The sequence below is a fragment of the Nilaparvata lugens genome, unplaced genomic scaffold, assembly GCF_014356525.2.
Source record: "Nilaparvata lugens isolate BPH unplaced genomic scaffold, ASM1435652v1 scaffold2899, whole genome shotgun sequence".
Lineage (NCBI taxonomy): Eukaryota > Metazoa > Arthropoda > Insecta > Hemiptera > Delphacidae > Nilaparvata > Nilaparvata lugens.
In genome coordinates, this window is record NW_024090358.1 from 1,524 (window position 1) to 18,630 (window position 17,107).

Genomic DNA, 17,107 nt, shown 5'->3' on the forward strand with positions numbered 1-17,107 from the left:
CAACCTTGGCTGAGTGACCCCACATGAGTAGAAGTAGGAGATATGGTAGTGGAAAAGTGCATGATACACCATGACCAGATATGCCTCCGTCACATGTACCCTCAGAGCAAAAGGAAACAGATTCGGGACAGTCTCTTGGTCACTTGCTGGATTGTGGCTGGCCCAGCTGAGCTTTGAATCCAGCATAAAGCCAGCATCTACACAGGTTCCTGATGCAGAAGGTGATATCAGATAATGCATAGAGACAAAAAATAAGATACGAATCCAACATTGAGACGTACATAGATCGAGGAGGTGAAGATGAGTTCAACAATGTATCACATTTTGCAATTTCTAAGAATTAGCTGAACATAGTGGAAAGTTGAAATATTCTCACGGTTTTCATTTTTATCATTGTAACAGTCCAATCTCATGCATGATGAGTTGGGGCTTGGTTTAGCAGGTTTGGCAGTAAAGGCTCGATTAGATTATGTGTGGTGTAGTTAGATTCTGCCTGGTTAGGTTCTAGGTTGGTCTTCATTAGATTGAGCTTGGTTGGGGATGGTTTGGGATCAAGATGAGGGGCTTGGTGACGGAGAGGTATCTGTTAATAATGTATCACGCTCTCTTCCATTGCCAAAGTGTAATGAAAAACCTCTGCATTCTAGGCTTTATTGATCAGTAATGGATTCATAACAGATTCAAAATTAGAATAAATAGTTCAACATCTGATAACAGAAACATAAGAAGAAAAACACTAGTCATATGATGATTCAATATCATCACATTCTTCCCGTCTTTAGGAATTCAATGAATAGTCTTTCAAATAAGAAGGCATTTTGCGCTCTCTATAAGATCTTCGCAGGGTGCCATCAGGAGGCTCTTCTTCATCACTGAGGTGGAATCCTGTATTTGTTTCATCTTGATTTTCATGATAATTTTCTTGATTGTTCTCAGGCTCTGCGTGATCACTAAGGCTTGATCCTGCATTTGTATCATCTTGATTTTTATCGTTATCTTCTTGAATGCTCTCTTCTCCTCGAGGGGCAAGGTTTTTCAATGATACAGTTGTCTCTCTTCCATCACTAAGCCGTACCTTGGCATATTGTGGGTTGATTTGAAGAATATCCACCTCCTCGACCAATGGATCGAATTTACTTCTTCGTATAGGTACTTTCATTAGGACTTTGTTTGAGGGGCAAGCCAGGTTGGAAGTGCTATACCATTAGATGATTGTCTATAGTGTCGGAACATCCTATCATGTGGCGTCTCATTAGTAGCCGTGCACAATAGGGATCGAATAGAATGTAGAGAATCTGGGAGCACAGATTCCCAATCAGATACATCCAAATTTCTATGCTTCAATGTAAGAGACACTGTGCGCCAAATTGTACCATTTTCTCGTTCGATTTGGCCATTTCCTGGTGCGTTATAAGGTGATGACATGGAAGTGGCTACTCCTCGATTATGAAGGAATTCCTGCAGCTCTCTGGATTTGAAAGAGGTTCCATTGTCAGTATGTACATAAGAAGGTAAACCAATGTGGTAAACAAGTTCACAAGGCACTGAATTACAGTTGATGAATTCATATTCGGACAAGGGTATGCAAACGGAAACCTAGAGTACTCATCAATTATTGTCAACAAATATTTGTTTTTAGTTTTTGATGGAAGAGGACCCTTGAAGTCCATGCTTAATCTTTCAAATGGATGTGTCGCCTTTATGAGAGTAGATTTCAATTTCTTGAAAAATTGAGGTTTTATGGCATTACATGTTTGACATGAAGAAGTCATTTTTCTGACATCCTCAACTGAATAGGGTAAATTATGAGTTCTTACCCAATGAATCATTCTGGTCACTCCAGGGTGACACAAGTCACAGTGTAGGGAGTGTAATTTATCGGTTTGAGTTGCATTACACACTCTGGAAAGTGCATCTGCTACTTGGTTGTCCTTTCCTGGTCTGTAAATTATTTCGTAATTGTAGCATGACATCTCCAATCGCCATCGTTGTATTTTTTCATTTTTTATTTTATTTTGATGAGTCATATCAAACATGAATGATACAGAGCGCTGGTCAGTGATAATTTTGAAGAATCTTCCAAGTAAGAAATGTCTCCACTTTTTAAGAGCACACACAATAGCAAAAGCCTCTTTTTCAATGGATGAATGTTTACGCTCACTATCATTCAGCTTCTGAGAAAAGAATGCTACTGGACGTCCACACTGTGATAGGACAGCTGAAATTGAAAATCAGATGCATCTGTTTCAACACCACAAAGGTTCAAAGTCGTCAATTGTACTACTACTGCCTTAGAAATCTCAGTTTTGAGTTGATTGAAGTCAGCTATAGCTTCAGAAGTCAAAGGAAAGGTCTTTGCTGTAAGAAGCCGTTTAGCTTTATCTGAATAATTGGATATCCATTTGGAATAGTGTGCAAACATTCCAATTGTTCGCTCAAGAGCCTTTCTATTATCTGGGGGTGGAAGATTGAGCAATGGTTTCAGACGTTCAGGGTCAGGAGAAATTGTCCCATTTTCAATTTTATAGCCAAGCAAGCTTATTGAAGTAAGTGAATATTTGCTTTTTTCTGTATTGATTGTAAAATTATTTTTTTGTACTGCATCTAAGAATTTTTTGAGATTCAAATCATGTTCCTTCTGATTCTTACCACATATTGTCACATCATCCAGGTATGCATACGTTTTTTCAAGTTTTTCATTATTAATAACATTATCAATGACTCGCTGAAAAGTGGGTACACCATCTGTCAGACCAAAAGCAAGCCTTCGAAATTGATACAAACGGCCACATGCCTCAAATGCAGTGAAAGGTCGATCTTTTTCTCGTAGGGGTACCTGGTGGTAAGCGCTTTTCAAGTCAATAGTGGTGAATACAGAGTTTTTTGAGACCTTAGAAACAATATCTTCAAGACTAGGGAGGGGATATGCGTCAAGATGTGTGTATCGGTTAATAGTTTGAGAATAGTCTATTACCATTCGCTTTTTGTGATTTTCGTTCTTCACTACAAATGCTTGAGCTCTCCAGGGAGACCTGCTTTCTTCAATAATTCCATCAGCTAGCAGTTTCTCAATTTCTTTCTCCATGAAACTAGTGTCTTCAAGAGAATGCTTTCGGGATTTAGTAATTATAGGTTTAATGTCTTTAGTTAAAAACTCAAAAAGTGGTGGAGGTTCTATCTTTGCTGGAGCCAGATAATTGATAGTCAATGGGGGTTTAGTTCCTCCAAATGAAACTCTAAGTTCAGAGTGTTGATTAAGTAAGTCATGTCCTACAATAACATTAGCACACAAATCAGGCAATACACTGAATTTTGTTTTGGGGTAATGTTGACCTGAAAATTCTAAATGAGCTACACAATAAAAGGAAATGTTCTTTCTTAGTGATGTTGAAGCCATGGACACTGCACCAGTTGTAGGGTACATTTCAAGTCCACATTTTTTAGCAAAACAGTGTGAAATAAATGTCTCAGAGCTTCCTGTATCTATCAAAGCAGAAGTAGGAATGTTGTTTACCTGAGCTTGTACTGTAGCATTTTCAAGAACAGTAGAGGCTGCAATAAGCGCCGAAGATGAAGAAGTTTTAGTAGATTTGCAGACATTTTTCCAATGACCTATTTTCTGGCATTTTTCGCATGAGTCATTTAGTGCAGGGCACTGCTGACGTGTTTTATGTCGCTGACGACCACAAAAATAACATTTTTGAAAACTTGAGCTTCCAGTTTTTACAGCTGACAAATTTGTTTCTTTACATGAATTTTCTGAAGAATTATTTGAAGTGGCATTAAGAGTTATTTCAGAAGAGTAAGAAGCTGATTGATTTCTGGCAGATTCCAAGGCACGTGCTTTTTCAATAGCTTCATCAAGAGTTAGCTTGTCAAACTCCAAAAGTCTCAGTCTTATCTGATGAGAGCTGAGGCCCCGGATAAATGAATCACGAATGTATGTTTTCCTATGAGTTTCAGAATCAACATCTGCAAACCCACAATTCTTACTCAGTTGTTGTAAAGCTTGGTTATATTGGTCAATTGTCTCATCTGAAGACTGTTTTCTAGTTGCCAATTTATGTCTAGCGAATATTTCATTTATTGGTTTTACATATGCAGATTTTAGTGCGTCAATAGCCGAAGTATATGAATTTTTGTCGGCAATTGTTTGATAAACAGAATGAGATAGAAAGTTGGTAAGCAACCGCAACTTACTTTCATCATCGATGTCTTCTTCGTCAAAAGATGCGATGAAATTCTCAAAAGTCTTTAGCCAGAAGTTCCATTCTTGTAGAGCTGTTGGAGAATTCGGATCACCATCAAACTTGTCTGGTTTCAAAAATTTGTCCATCGTAACGCGAATTTTCAGTTTTCGTTTCCAGAAAAGATTTGAAGATTATACATTTGTTGTTGAATAGAAATTGTGAAATAGAGAATAGAAATTGATTGACTCGTATTTGATAAGATGAATTGATTTGATGATTTTTGGATTACTGATCAATAAATTGTAATGAAAAACCTCTGCATTCTAGGCTTTATTGATCAGTAATGAATTCATAACAGATTCAAAATTAGAATAAATAGTTCAACATCTGATAACAGAAACATAAGAAGAAAAACACTAGTCATATGATGATTCAATATCATCACACAAAGCAAAAAGAGTTCTTGAGAATTATAAACCACAGCGACATCTTACCCACTGTAAGCCCATCTTTGCTCGCCTTGATGTACTAACTGTCTTCAGTCATTACATCCTCCTGTGGCTGTGCTTGTGTAATGTCAGAGATAAGCATACTCTAGCTGCTGTAGTGACTCCACCGCCACACCTGTTCAATGAGTTGTTGGATATCCCCAGGAGACGCTCCACCGATCAACAGGCAGTTATAGGATTTGAGCCCGAGATTGAGAATGATAAGATTTTCGTAGGAATTATCAGGTTTGGTAAGGTTAGGTTTTGATTATCTATTTTTAGTGCAAATATTTGGTTGTTTTTTACAAATATCTTCTCATATTTAGAGTTAATGATCATTTTCCTTTTGTAATTTATTATTATCGAAAATCCATAGGTTATTTTAGAATACCTATCACCACCCCAAGTAAATGAGTTGACTTTCAAAAAAATTACTTTTTTGCAATATCTCAAACTATTGCTAAACTTAACTAATTTTAGAAATCGACAACAATGTGATACATGGTTTTGAGTCTTGTCTTGACTCCCCTTGTGATCTATGTGGTATCAATGTCGCGTTATACCAGTAGGCTATACAAGTGTCCTCACATACGGTAACATTTATTTGATGACAGGTATTTCAGCACTGGACCTAGAATAATCGACCCACTTAACGCAACTAGCAAGTGCAACTAGCTTACAGTGTGAGTGCTGCTTTTTCCATAGTTTTTTTCTCATCTGCACGCTTAGTCGCTTAATATTAAGATGTTTATTAAAGGATGTGATCACATTGAATAAAATTTAATGGTTACCTACCATAGCTCCGACAAACCACAGCATCGACACGACATAGCCTCGACAAACCATAGCACCGACACGACATAGCCTCGACAAACCATAGCATCGACAAGTAAAATAAAATTAGGCCTGCCACCACAGCCTCGACACGACATAGCATCGACAAACCATAGCATCGACAAGTCACGTGACACATTTATGGAAATGTGGCCAACCTACTAAATAAACATGCGATAATAATAATAAATAAAGTTTTTAGTAGAATGATAATAGAAAACATCAATCAATTATCAACAACTTTTAAAATGAAATTTTCCATATTTGTTATTTAATAATACTTTTTCACTTGTCACGTATCTGACGTCCGAATAATTCTGATTTTTTTGTGTTGTAGGGCTTGTGTCTTGACTTGACCGTTGAAAAACTCCAAATCCAAATCCAAATCCAAAACTGTTCAATTTTATAGGTTACATGTTGATTGACGATATATTATCACAATTTTGAAAGTTTTTAAATTTCAAAATAAATTGAATTGAAGTTTTATTCTTCTACAAAGTTTATATGTTTATGTAAATAAAATTGAATAAGGTAGACCATTTAACTACGAAATGTTCTATAAAGTTTATTTTATACTTCTTTGCCTAGTTAGGGTACTAGACGATGTCTGGATTGTGTTTCAGGTACGTAAGCTTATATGTTATTATTTTGTTTATATCAAGTAGATAAATTCTTATAATTTTTGCTATTGGTCTTGTAGCTACTGGTTATAGTTGAAATAATTATGTGATTTTGCTTAATCCGATTCAGGAAGTTTGAAAGAATTTGAGCTAAAGTCTAGCAGGTCAGCTATCACTGTTATCTCAGTTAGGCTATTATTAAAGATATCGACTCAATTTTTTAAATGAAACAGGGGTGAAAAATAAACCGTGCTAGCTTATTTTGATACAATCTAATTCAATTTTAATATTAAAAAAAGCTGTTTCAAAACTAACCTTACTTTGAAGAACCGACGATTCTAAATTATATTGATAACAGTAATTCTTATTACAATTTTCATTAAATTAATTACAATTTTAATTAAATAATACATAATAATTTCATCCAATTTCAGTTTAACTAATGATCAAATGATGAATTTAGGTTGGAAATAGTTTTTAATCAAGTCTTAGTTGGTAATCAAAACCCAACAGAGTATCAATGTAGCAAGAAGATTCCCTAATAAAAATTACTAATATTATTCACGCTAGAAACAGCAATGTTGTCCAATTTCTCTATATTGATGTAGATTAATGTAATATTCTACTATGGTATGAATAGGCTAAAGCTGCCTTTACACCAAGTTAATAACAAAATTTCAATTACTTAATCCTAATAGATCCTATTAGATTGAACATAACTTATCATATGTGTTTGTCAAGGTCCGTTCAATCTAATAGAATATATAAGGATTAAGTTATTAACATTTTGTTAATAACTTTGGTGTAAACCCAGCTTAATATGCTACCGGTACCAATACATGAAATGAAAGACTTGAAAATAAATAGCCTAGTTCCACATAATGTCAAGTACAATGACATCAATACCTGTATTATTTTAATTTTACTAATATTATTATATACTCATAATCTTATTATTAGAGTATATGCCGAAGGTACAATTTCTTAGCGACGGCTCTAGCATCTAGCGTCTAGAGTCGTCGATTAGGAATTATACCTTTCGGCACAAAGTAAAAGAGCTGTACAGAAGCGAGGAATTTTCTGTTAATTTAAAAGATGCATTGTATTTTATGGAAAGCACTGTCGAGCGGAATAGACGCGCCTCAGCGGAAAAAATTATGTTTGTAAAGTTTGGACCTAACGCTTGCCTTCTGTACGCCGTAACCTTAATATTTAGACACGTAATTCTTTATTTTAATGATTTTTCATTCAATTAGAAAGTTTCAATTCACCTATTTTTGTTGTAATTACACTTAGTTGTAATTGAGAATTAAATAAATTTCATTACTTAGTCAGTTCTGTTATTATTTTTACAGATTTCTATTTATACTGCAGCAAACATGGAGCAAGGGATCAAATACAACTATCCAATCAAGGAGAAATTTGACAGAACCAGAGTTTCAGCCGAGCGATTTATACAAGTGATTACTTCTAATAACAAGAGGCTAACCATTCTGTAAGTTGAACCTACTTTAAATAGTTTTTCAACAAACGTGGGTTTTTTATTCATCGACGTTTCAACAGCTCTCTAATACTACAGTGAATTTCTTAAAAATACGTATTGCAATCAATTTATACGAGGGTGAATCAAATGAAAACCTTAAAACGGTTATATATCATTTATTTTGATAACTAAGTGAACCTTATATTTATAATTTTCTGAGATAGTCTCCTTGAAGTATTATGTGCCTGTAGTCACTCGTGCACCGCGGTTTTCACTTCTTCATCACTTTGGAAATGCTTTCAATTTCAATTTATTCATTCTTTGCACATTTTACATAGTTTAAATACACAAAAATACAAAATAAATAAAGAGTACAAAAGAATGTGTAGCTCGCAAGACTTTCGTCTGTTCGCGAGCATGAGTAAGAGAATATAAAGATTGAGAAACGTAGAAAAGAAAAAATATTTATAAAATAGAATATAATAGATGACTAAGAATAGCCTAATGGTAAAATAAATTTGAAATACAGAGTGAAATGAAGAACATTTTTTTTTTTACAATATAAGAGGGAAAACCTGAGAAAGAGAAGAAGCACAGTGAATGCACAAGTCAACTGGTGATGAGAAGAGGTGAGTGGAGAAACGTAAATTTAGAATTTGTTACAAGCTACTGCCTTTGATTACTGAAAACGTCAGGTGATGTTTTGATCCATGATAAGATTTCTTTTCTCTTATAGCAATTTTGATTGTCTGATATGAAGTCTTGTGGTATAATATTTACTAGTTTGTCACATCTATACGGAAATTGCATTCTACATAGGCCTACTGTTAGATTAGTTTCAGGTAAGTCAGATCTCCTGTAAGTTTGGCGCGTGTTATATGGAGTAATTCGGGTATTGAAAAGATTTTTGTTTTTTAATAAATATGAAATTAAATTTTTCAAGTAGAGCTGTTTGATTGTAAGTATGTTAGATTCCTGGAAGAGAATTCTAGTAGGATACAGCCTTGGTTTGCTTAGTGCCACTTTTATTATATGTTTTTGAACATTGAAGATCTTGTTTATATGACATTCAGCAGTACCCCCCCACACCCTAATTCCATATTGCAACACAGATTGTGCGTAAGCAAAGTAGGCCATTCTAGTAATTTGTTGCATTTTCAACTGGCTCATTTTGTAAAATTTATTTACTTATTTAGTTAAATACTTGACCTTGTGACATAGAGATTGGATCTGGGAATCCCATCTCAGATGACGGTCAACAATTATTCCCAGGTATTTAACGGTTTTAGAGTCCTCTAGTTTAGGACAGTCACAATCATTCAACCTATTTTATTACATTTGATATTATGAATTTTCAAGTTTATTCGGTTTACAGGTTGAGTAGCAGCATTTGGTGTGAAGGTCATGAATGAAGATTTTTTATGATTCAGAGTCAGGGTATGATAGTCAAGCCAGTTCTTGACCCTGGAAATACCCTTCTCAGCTGATATTTTAGTACTCTCCCAGTTATCACCCGAAAAAACTAAAGTGGTGTCGTCGGCAAATGAGATTGTTTGACCATTTTGCAAGTCGAGATTCAGGAGGTCATTAATGTATAGTATGAATAAAATTGGTGAAAGTACAGTCCCCTGCGGTAAGCCGTAATCTAAAAGATTTTCAGTACTGGATTTATTTTCAATTGATAATATTTGAGAGCGACCTTCAAGGTAGCTTGTAAAAAGTTTCAGGGGCAAACCTCGAATTCCAATTCTATTGAGCTTTTCCAACAGTTTGGTGTGTGGGACAGTATCGAATGCTTTTTTCAAGTCAATAAAAATTGCAATAGATTTTTTATTATTACTAAAATTTTCAGTTAAAGTTTTTACTAATAACGAAATAGCGTCTTCTGTGTTTTTTCCTTCTTGAAATCCAAACTGGTTAGGGTGAATCACCTTTCTCACAACCATGTATTGTACTAGCCGCTTTTTAATAAGCTTTTCCATGATCTTTGAAAATCCACTTAGCAAGCTTATTGGGCGGTAGTTATTGGGATCGTCAACATCTCCCGATTTATGTAAAGGTATGACTTTAGCCACCTTGAACTCCTCCGGAAAGAACCTTCTTCAAAGCATTTATTAATTATAATTTTTAAAGGTTTAGCAATATAGTGGGCAATGATTTTTAGACAGCTATTATTTATGTTATTAATTCCTGGTGCTGAGCTGGATTTGAGGTCTTTAATTGTTTTGATAATTTCTTCCTCATTTGTCGGGAAAAGGAAAAAGGAATTTGGGAAACCTATTCGTGAAAAACGGGAATTTTGACCCGTTGGAGGAGGGATGTTTTTATTTTCTTTATTCAGTTCTTCTGCGAGTACTCTCCCGATAGACGAAAAATGTTTATTTAAAATTTCAGGATCAATATCAGTCTTTGAATTTTTCTTTTCTACATCAAGTATTTCATTTATGGTATTCCATGTCTTCCTGGAGTTACCTCTACTTTGCTCCAATTTATTTCTGTAATACCTAATCTTGGTTTCTTTCAGAAATTTGTTCAGGACGTTTCTATAGCGAGTGTAGCATTGTTTCATTTCGTTATTATGTGGTTGCTTCTGTAGTTTTTTGTGCATTTTATTTCTGGTTTGAATAGCTCTTATTAGTCCGGTGGTGATCCAGTTCTTTAGTGGTTTATTTCTGTGTGATGTCTTTATTTTGATAGTTGCATTTTCAATATGGGTTGAAAGTTTTTGTTCAAAAGAGTGTACTAGTGTATGGATGCTATTATTATTTATTACCTCCTCCCAATCTTCATTTTCAAGATTTGATTGCATCTTTCCATTGCATCTTTAAGATTTCCGAACACATGAAAGTCACTAGGGGCGAGGTCTGGAGAATAAGGTGGATGAATGAGGCTTTCAAATGTGATATTCTGGATAGTTTGAACCGAGAGACGGGCTGTATGTGGTCGGGCGTTGTCATGCTGTAACAAAACACATGAAAGGAGAAGTCCTCGCCATTTACTCCTGATTGCTGGTCGAAAATGATTTTCTAAGAGATTTGAATAAGAATTAATGTTTACTGTCATTCCCCTGTCAATGTAATGCTCCAAAATTACTTCATTCACATCACAGAAGAGAGTCAGCAAGAGTTTTCCTGTTGATCGCTGATTTCGGAGGTTTTTTTTTATTTTGGCAATGAGCTATGGCACCATTCCTTTTCGTGTATCTGGTTGATGACAATGTTTGTTTCTGGACAAACATGAATCACCATATGTACTGTCATCCTGCTATGAATTTCCATTGGTTTGACACCTTCACTGCTCAAGAAACGAGTGACTGATCGCTGATCTAATGCGGTGCATATTGATAATGGGGCGGCCATATTGTAACTGAAGTCACTGCTAATTGTATGTAGCAAGGCCACTAACGTACCTAGTAGTCATTGTGTAAGCTTCAACGAACATCCCTGCCAACTACCGGATCAATCCTATAACTTATCGAACTTTACAACACTTTTAATGTTTTCATTTGATTCACCCTCGTAGTAATAAAAAATTACAATAAAATAACACACTGAACTTACTGACTATTCAAGTCACGTGACCGGGAAGTGGCCGTTAGCAGGGAGAGCATGATGTTTTATGCAAGCCCTAACGATAACGCAAGACATTCACGGCCAAGTAACGCGCGATATTTTTCGCTTTATTTCGCTTTATCGACGCGGCAACAGCTTTTTCATTAAATTGACTGACAGGAATGTTCCTTTTTGAATTGCGCGTCGATATACGTGTAAGGTTTTTTGAAATCATTTTGCATTCCAAGGATAATATGATAGGAATAGGAATTTTCTCCTTAATTCAATACTAATATTAAATTAATTATTGCTTAATCAATGTATATAAAAATAAGAGGTAGAATTATTGTGTCGTTTTTGTCGTCAACTTGCAGTGATGAGTAATAATTCATCAGTGACCCTCAACTATGGTTATCATAATATTCATCTACAGTAGAAGTAACCTTGCTGATAATATGCGTAATAATACCGAGCTGGCTGGTTCAGGTCTGGTTCTGCTCGCACCTGATCAATTTCAGGGACTCTGACATGACATGACCTCATGACTGGTTTTGGGCAGCAGGGATCGACGACTTAACGTGTTCATCCGAAAAAGGTAGTTGCCCGAAAAAAAATTTCCCGATCCAGGATTTAAACCCGGGGCATCTGAATTATAAAGCCAGCATCTCATCCACTCGACTATGGCCACTCCACCTTGCTCATCATAATAATAATAACAAAATGATTATCTATGACTACTCTTGTGAGAAGCAATGGATATCCTTTCAATGAATAGTTGCAAATTCACATTCAAAATTATTTAAATTTTCAAGAAGAAACTTCATAATAGAATATTTCAAATGGTATTAGTTGGTTAGTAGTGTAATAGTAAGTTAATGATAATAGCTTCATATAATACTGGGAGACGCAGGGAAACGAGAAGTTTTGAAATTTCTAAGAAACAATATTCATAAAACTAGTAGAATACTAATGGAATGGCATTTATTTATCATGCAATTTATGTTCATACAGTTGAAATGTCCAAATGTATCTCTTTATTTTAAAAAATGGCGTTGGAAAGATTTGTTCACATTCGGGATTTATAGCCTGTTATGGGTGGTGCAAGAAAACTGGAAATTTTGAAATAAAGTCATTAACACTAATAAATTCCATGAAAGAAGTGGATTACCAATGGAATGACATGTATTCATTATGCAATTTATGATCCTCCCATCAAAATGTCCGAAAGTTTCTTTTTGAGATAATTAAAAAAGATATGCTCACAATTAATTGGCTTTAGCAGTCTGTTATGGTATATAGAGCAAGGAAAGGGATACTTTGAAATAATGTACTTTCCACCAATAAATTACATACTAGCAAATTACTAATAAAATGGCATATATTCATATTCATCATGCCCTGCATAATCATTTTATTGGAAAGTCTAAAAATGATTAATTTTTAAGATGACATAAGAAAGATGTGGTCTCATTCAGCGTTCACTTGAAAATCTATTTGCTGTGTGATATTTCAGGCAGGCAACCACCGCCCTAGAGCCAGTGGGCAGCCGAGCGACGACTCTGTCACAGTAGTCAAGTGCCCCCTGTAGCTGTCGCCGTCCCCAGGGGCCCGCGAGATGGATGGAGGCGGTGGGAATGCGAAATGAATAACAGACGCGGGCCCGGTGATGGTGAGAATACTGATGCTGGGTGAGTGTAATTTTTGTTCTACAATGATCAAGTAATTATTAAAATAAAGTGAAATTGAATGAATAGTCACGCTGAAGATAGAGGCCAGTATGACGAAACGCGTCCGAAAATAACTTGGTATCTGGACATATAAGTACTGTGAGCATTGAATTTTAGCAGGAAGCATGACTTGATTTCCATTTCATAGATGCTCCATTTGGTGGTGAAAATTGATGGAAAATAACTTGATGATAAGCACTAGTTGCTACTAACTTTCCGTCTCAATTTTCCTTGCCCATAATCGTTTTGGTTTTCATGACTTCAGTAGACTTTTTATAGTGAGATTCTCAGGTACAAGATGACAAATGGCAATACAAAGATATAAGGGAATACATCCAACAACTCAATAAATATTATATACTAATTAAGGTTTGGTGCAAAATTTAAGAAGCGGTTAGTCAAACCACTGAGTCACAGTGGTTGCGCTATTAAGCCATCGCTTAGATACGTTGAGAATCATGCGTCTGCTACTCCCTTTGGAAGAGTGACCACTTGAGCCAACTCCTCTGAATATGATTCATGAGTAGGAAAATCGCTTCCTGGTGGTTCGGAAGCCTCCTAAAACTGTAGTTCCACTCATCTCTTATTAGCATCCGCCTCATTATCCACGCACAAGCTAACAGCTCATGTAGGCTTCGCCCTCAGCAAAAAAATAAATAATAATAAGGATTGAGGATTGTAAGGATTTTTCTGATAAAGGTTAAATGTATACTAGTAGTTCTGTAAACAGTAGACCTCGCGCTCAGTAAGGTACATTGACCTGTTGTTATGTTTCCTTAAAAATTAATAAATAATTATTTATCAATTTAAAATGTCTAGAAAAAATCTTAAATAAACATAGAGCTTCCTGTCCTATCGTATCGTGATGTGTCGTCCCGAAATGTGAGTGTGAGCGCTGTTATCAGGTCTGGCTGCCGTCGATACGCCAATCCAATCAACCCATCAGTGATCATTCTGTGTTGTCGTGTTGGCGAAAAATCGGTGTGTTGAAATTAAAAAATAAACTACCATAATGCGGATTTCCTACAAACTTCATTTCTCACTTTTCATGATTTTAGAAATCAATTTCTTTTCAATAATATTTGTTGCAATCTTGATCATCAGATTAAAAAAGAAAAATGTGTTCTATACTCTAAACTAGAATCATGGCCTCAGCTTATGGAAAGACAAAGCTAGTAGACAACACTGTCTACTAACGTTGATGGAAAGATACTTTTTCAAGATGTTCGATGTTTTTGAACGGGTAGTATTATAGTCCACTAGACAGCTGATTTATGATGAATAATCTATAGGTAATCTTACGGTAATATTGGCGTATGAAGGAGGCTCCTTTTTCCTTTTATATTATCCTTGAAATGTAACATTTCCAAAAACCTTGTATATACGTCGACGCGCAATTTAAAAAGGAACATACGTGTCAAATTTCATGAAAATCTATTACCACGTTTAGTTGTAAATGCGCAACATATAAACATATATAAACATTTAAACATAAAGAGAAATGCCAAACCGTCGACTTGAATCTTAGACCTCACTTCGCTCGGCCAACCAGAAAATCATTTAATGTGAGGGTAAACAGAAAGCGGGAAAATTGAAGAGAAGTTAGGTATGATAGAATATAAGCTTGTGTCATTGTAGTTGAATCTTTTATTTGATTGTAGCACAGGTTCACCTTGCAGATCTCCGTTGCTGTTGGCAACTTTTTCTTTGCAGGATGATTAGGATAACATTAAAAAATAGCAATACACTTATATAATAACTGAAATTTAATAAAACCTAAAAAGTAATAAAAATCTATGTTGATTTCACATTTTAGTTAAGCAGGAGTCCGTGTTGATTTCTACGCTATAATCTTATCTTTCAAATCTATTCTTATTTCTTATCATTTCAAAGTAATGTAGTAGTTCTTGAAAGAATGTAACAATCTGTTTTAAATTTATCCAGGCTACTTTTATCTCTCTAAATGTTTGACTGTATGTCGTTGATGCATTCTTCAATGATCAACAACTCCTTGAAAATATATGTCATACAAACATTCAATCTATGCCGGCGCATTTTAACTCAATGATATCCTCAGCTCCTCTGGATATTGTAGTATTAAGCGAGTCTTGACTCAAACCCAGTTTACAATCGTAAGCTTACGGTATTCTTGTTGAATATTTACTCTTAGGAACGACCATTAGTAAAGGTGGCGGGGGAATGATTATCTATGTAAGATACTCTTTTCCGGCCCTGAGTGGTAATGTCTCTGAAGCCGGTGCACTCTCATTCTCCCGAATTCCTTCTAGCTTCTACTTGATGTGAGAGTGGGCGCTGAGTCCGTTTTCGTCCTTGGAGTTTATCAGCCGCCAAGAGAGGGAGTCTCCTCACATTAGAGGATGCTCTGTTGACTAAAGTTATGCAATGATATAACCACATAATTTATAATTACATAACACCTCATCAGAGAACTTGATATGCTGAAATTACGACAAAGACTAAAGTACTCAATACTATGTGAAACCTACAAAATAATTGTGGAGGGTACTGGTCCGGAATATTTGAGAAAAATACTTGTATCTTTCACATAGGTTCATCAGAAGGACACTTGGTCTCACCGCTGCTTTCTCTAGATACCGTTGGATAATCTTTATCAGAGTTGAAAATTCTTAACAAAGGAAAAAAGTGAGTTTGATTGGTCTCGAACCCGCAACATATGTTTGATTCATGAGTCGCGTGTACTACCATTTACGCTAAAGATTCTCTTGGAGAAAGCTCTGTTTGGATGGACTTTTGTTGATAAATTTGTTTTAATTATTACATTTAAAGTGCTTGATTGAAAACAATGAAAATAAGCCTATTATCAAACCTCGGTAAATTCATAATCTGCATGTAAGATTGCAAGTTGATCAGTTCTTCCATTAGTTCATAAGTGGTAATGTGTCAAACGTGTATTTTCCATTATGTACATGTATAAGCCAATTCTTTCCTCTATAATTATTATGTTATTTTCATGCATATTTTACGTTCTCAAACATATTTCACTTAATCACTGATCGGACAACTGAAGACGTGATTAATATTTCATCTGTACTTATAATATGTAAATTTAAAATGTAAATTTAATATTTTAATATGTTAATTCAAGGAAGAAATAAATTCATTTATTTATTCTCTATTAATTTTTCATTCTCTTTTTCAGACTGATGAACGTGCCAACTCCACTGATACCTCACCATATTATTTGTTTTACATAGAGCAATCCAATATTTTTTATACACTTATGAAGTGTTTTATCAATAAACATAATAAATAATAAGTGTATTTGAACAAACGAAATTAACACTTGAAAAGTAATGTTGTCTGTTTATGTAAAGAGTTTGTCACATTTTATACTCTGAAATTGTTTTATATAATTTCATTATAATTCTCATAATGTGTAATAGATTGCATAAAATTGTTATTAAAAACTCTATTTACTAAATACCCTGTCTTGAGCTTTTATAATAATTTTAACTGTGTCCGTTAGGCTGTACGCTCGATGTCGATTTTGTTTCTAAAGGTGAGTACAGACTTTGATGCATTGTTTTCAATTGGAGTACGCATACCTATCTGCATCGTATAGGCATGCGCACTACAATTGAAAACAATGCATCAAATCTAATTGTCCGATGCGTGCCGTCCTATCAGTTTATGCTTATTATGTATGTATCTTACTGTTTCTGTACAAATACAGATATAAGAATAGCATCAGCTGATTAAAAGTGAAATGCGCGTGTTCATGGCGCATTACTGTACGCACCTCTATAAGTGGTAGATTGTACACCATCAAATATAAATTACTATTATTATTCGTCGCATTATACCGCATTGAATGTTCTCCACGGTGTTCGAAACCATGCCAAATGGTTTTCCATTCATGAGAGGAAATTGTTCTCGTTGTACAAAGTGTAGCTCTCATCATAATAAAATTATGAAATTAATGGTAAATGTCTGAATGAGAAGCGGAGAAAATGTCATAGCACACTCTCAATAAATACGAAAACGGACATGCATCTTTCAGGGTAACAATGATCTCACTAAGACTGAATATTCTTCATAATGAACTATGCTTAAAAATTCACTGCCGCATCCGTTATTTCCCTTATACTGCTGTAATATCCATTGACAATAATTATTTGCAAATGTAACACTAGACTTCCAGCTCGAACATCTTTCGCTCCTGATTTATTTTT

The 17,107-nt window shown here is 35.0% G+C and overlaps 1 protein-coding gene across 1 annotated transcript; it reads left to right on the forward strand.

Moving 5' to 3' along the window:
* The first annotated feature begins 5,763 nt into the window (after nt 1-5,763).
* LOC111050373 lies at nt 5,764-16,342 on the forward strand. Its single transcript, XM_022336689.2, has 4 exons — nt 5,764-6,135; nt 7,488-7,627; nt 12,680-12,854; nt 16,075-16,342. Exons 1-3 carry the CDS (start codon nt 6,064-6,066, stop codon nt 12,735-12,737), a joined length of 270 nt encoding a protein of 89 aa, XP_022192381.2. The 5' UTR covers nt 5,764-6,063; the 3' UTR covers nt 12,738-12,854; nt 16,075-16,342.
* Nucleotides 16,343-17,107: the final 765 nt, after the last annotated feature.

Bases quoted from the DNA above. Each gene is read 5' to 3' on its own strand.
- LOC111050373 (XM_022336689.2), top strand. From the start codon at position 6,064: ATGTTCTATAAAGTTTATTTTATACTTCTTTGCCTAGTTAGGGTACTA. The intron at 6,136-7,487 runs GTACGTAAGCTT...TTATTTTTACAG, and splicing joins ATGTCTGGATTGTGTTTCAG to ATTTCTATTTATACTGCAGC. The intron at 7,628-12,679 runs GTAAGTTGAACC...GTGATATTTCAG, and splicing joins AACAAGAGGCTAACCATTCT to GCAGGCAACCACCGCCCTAG.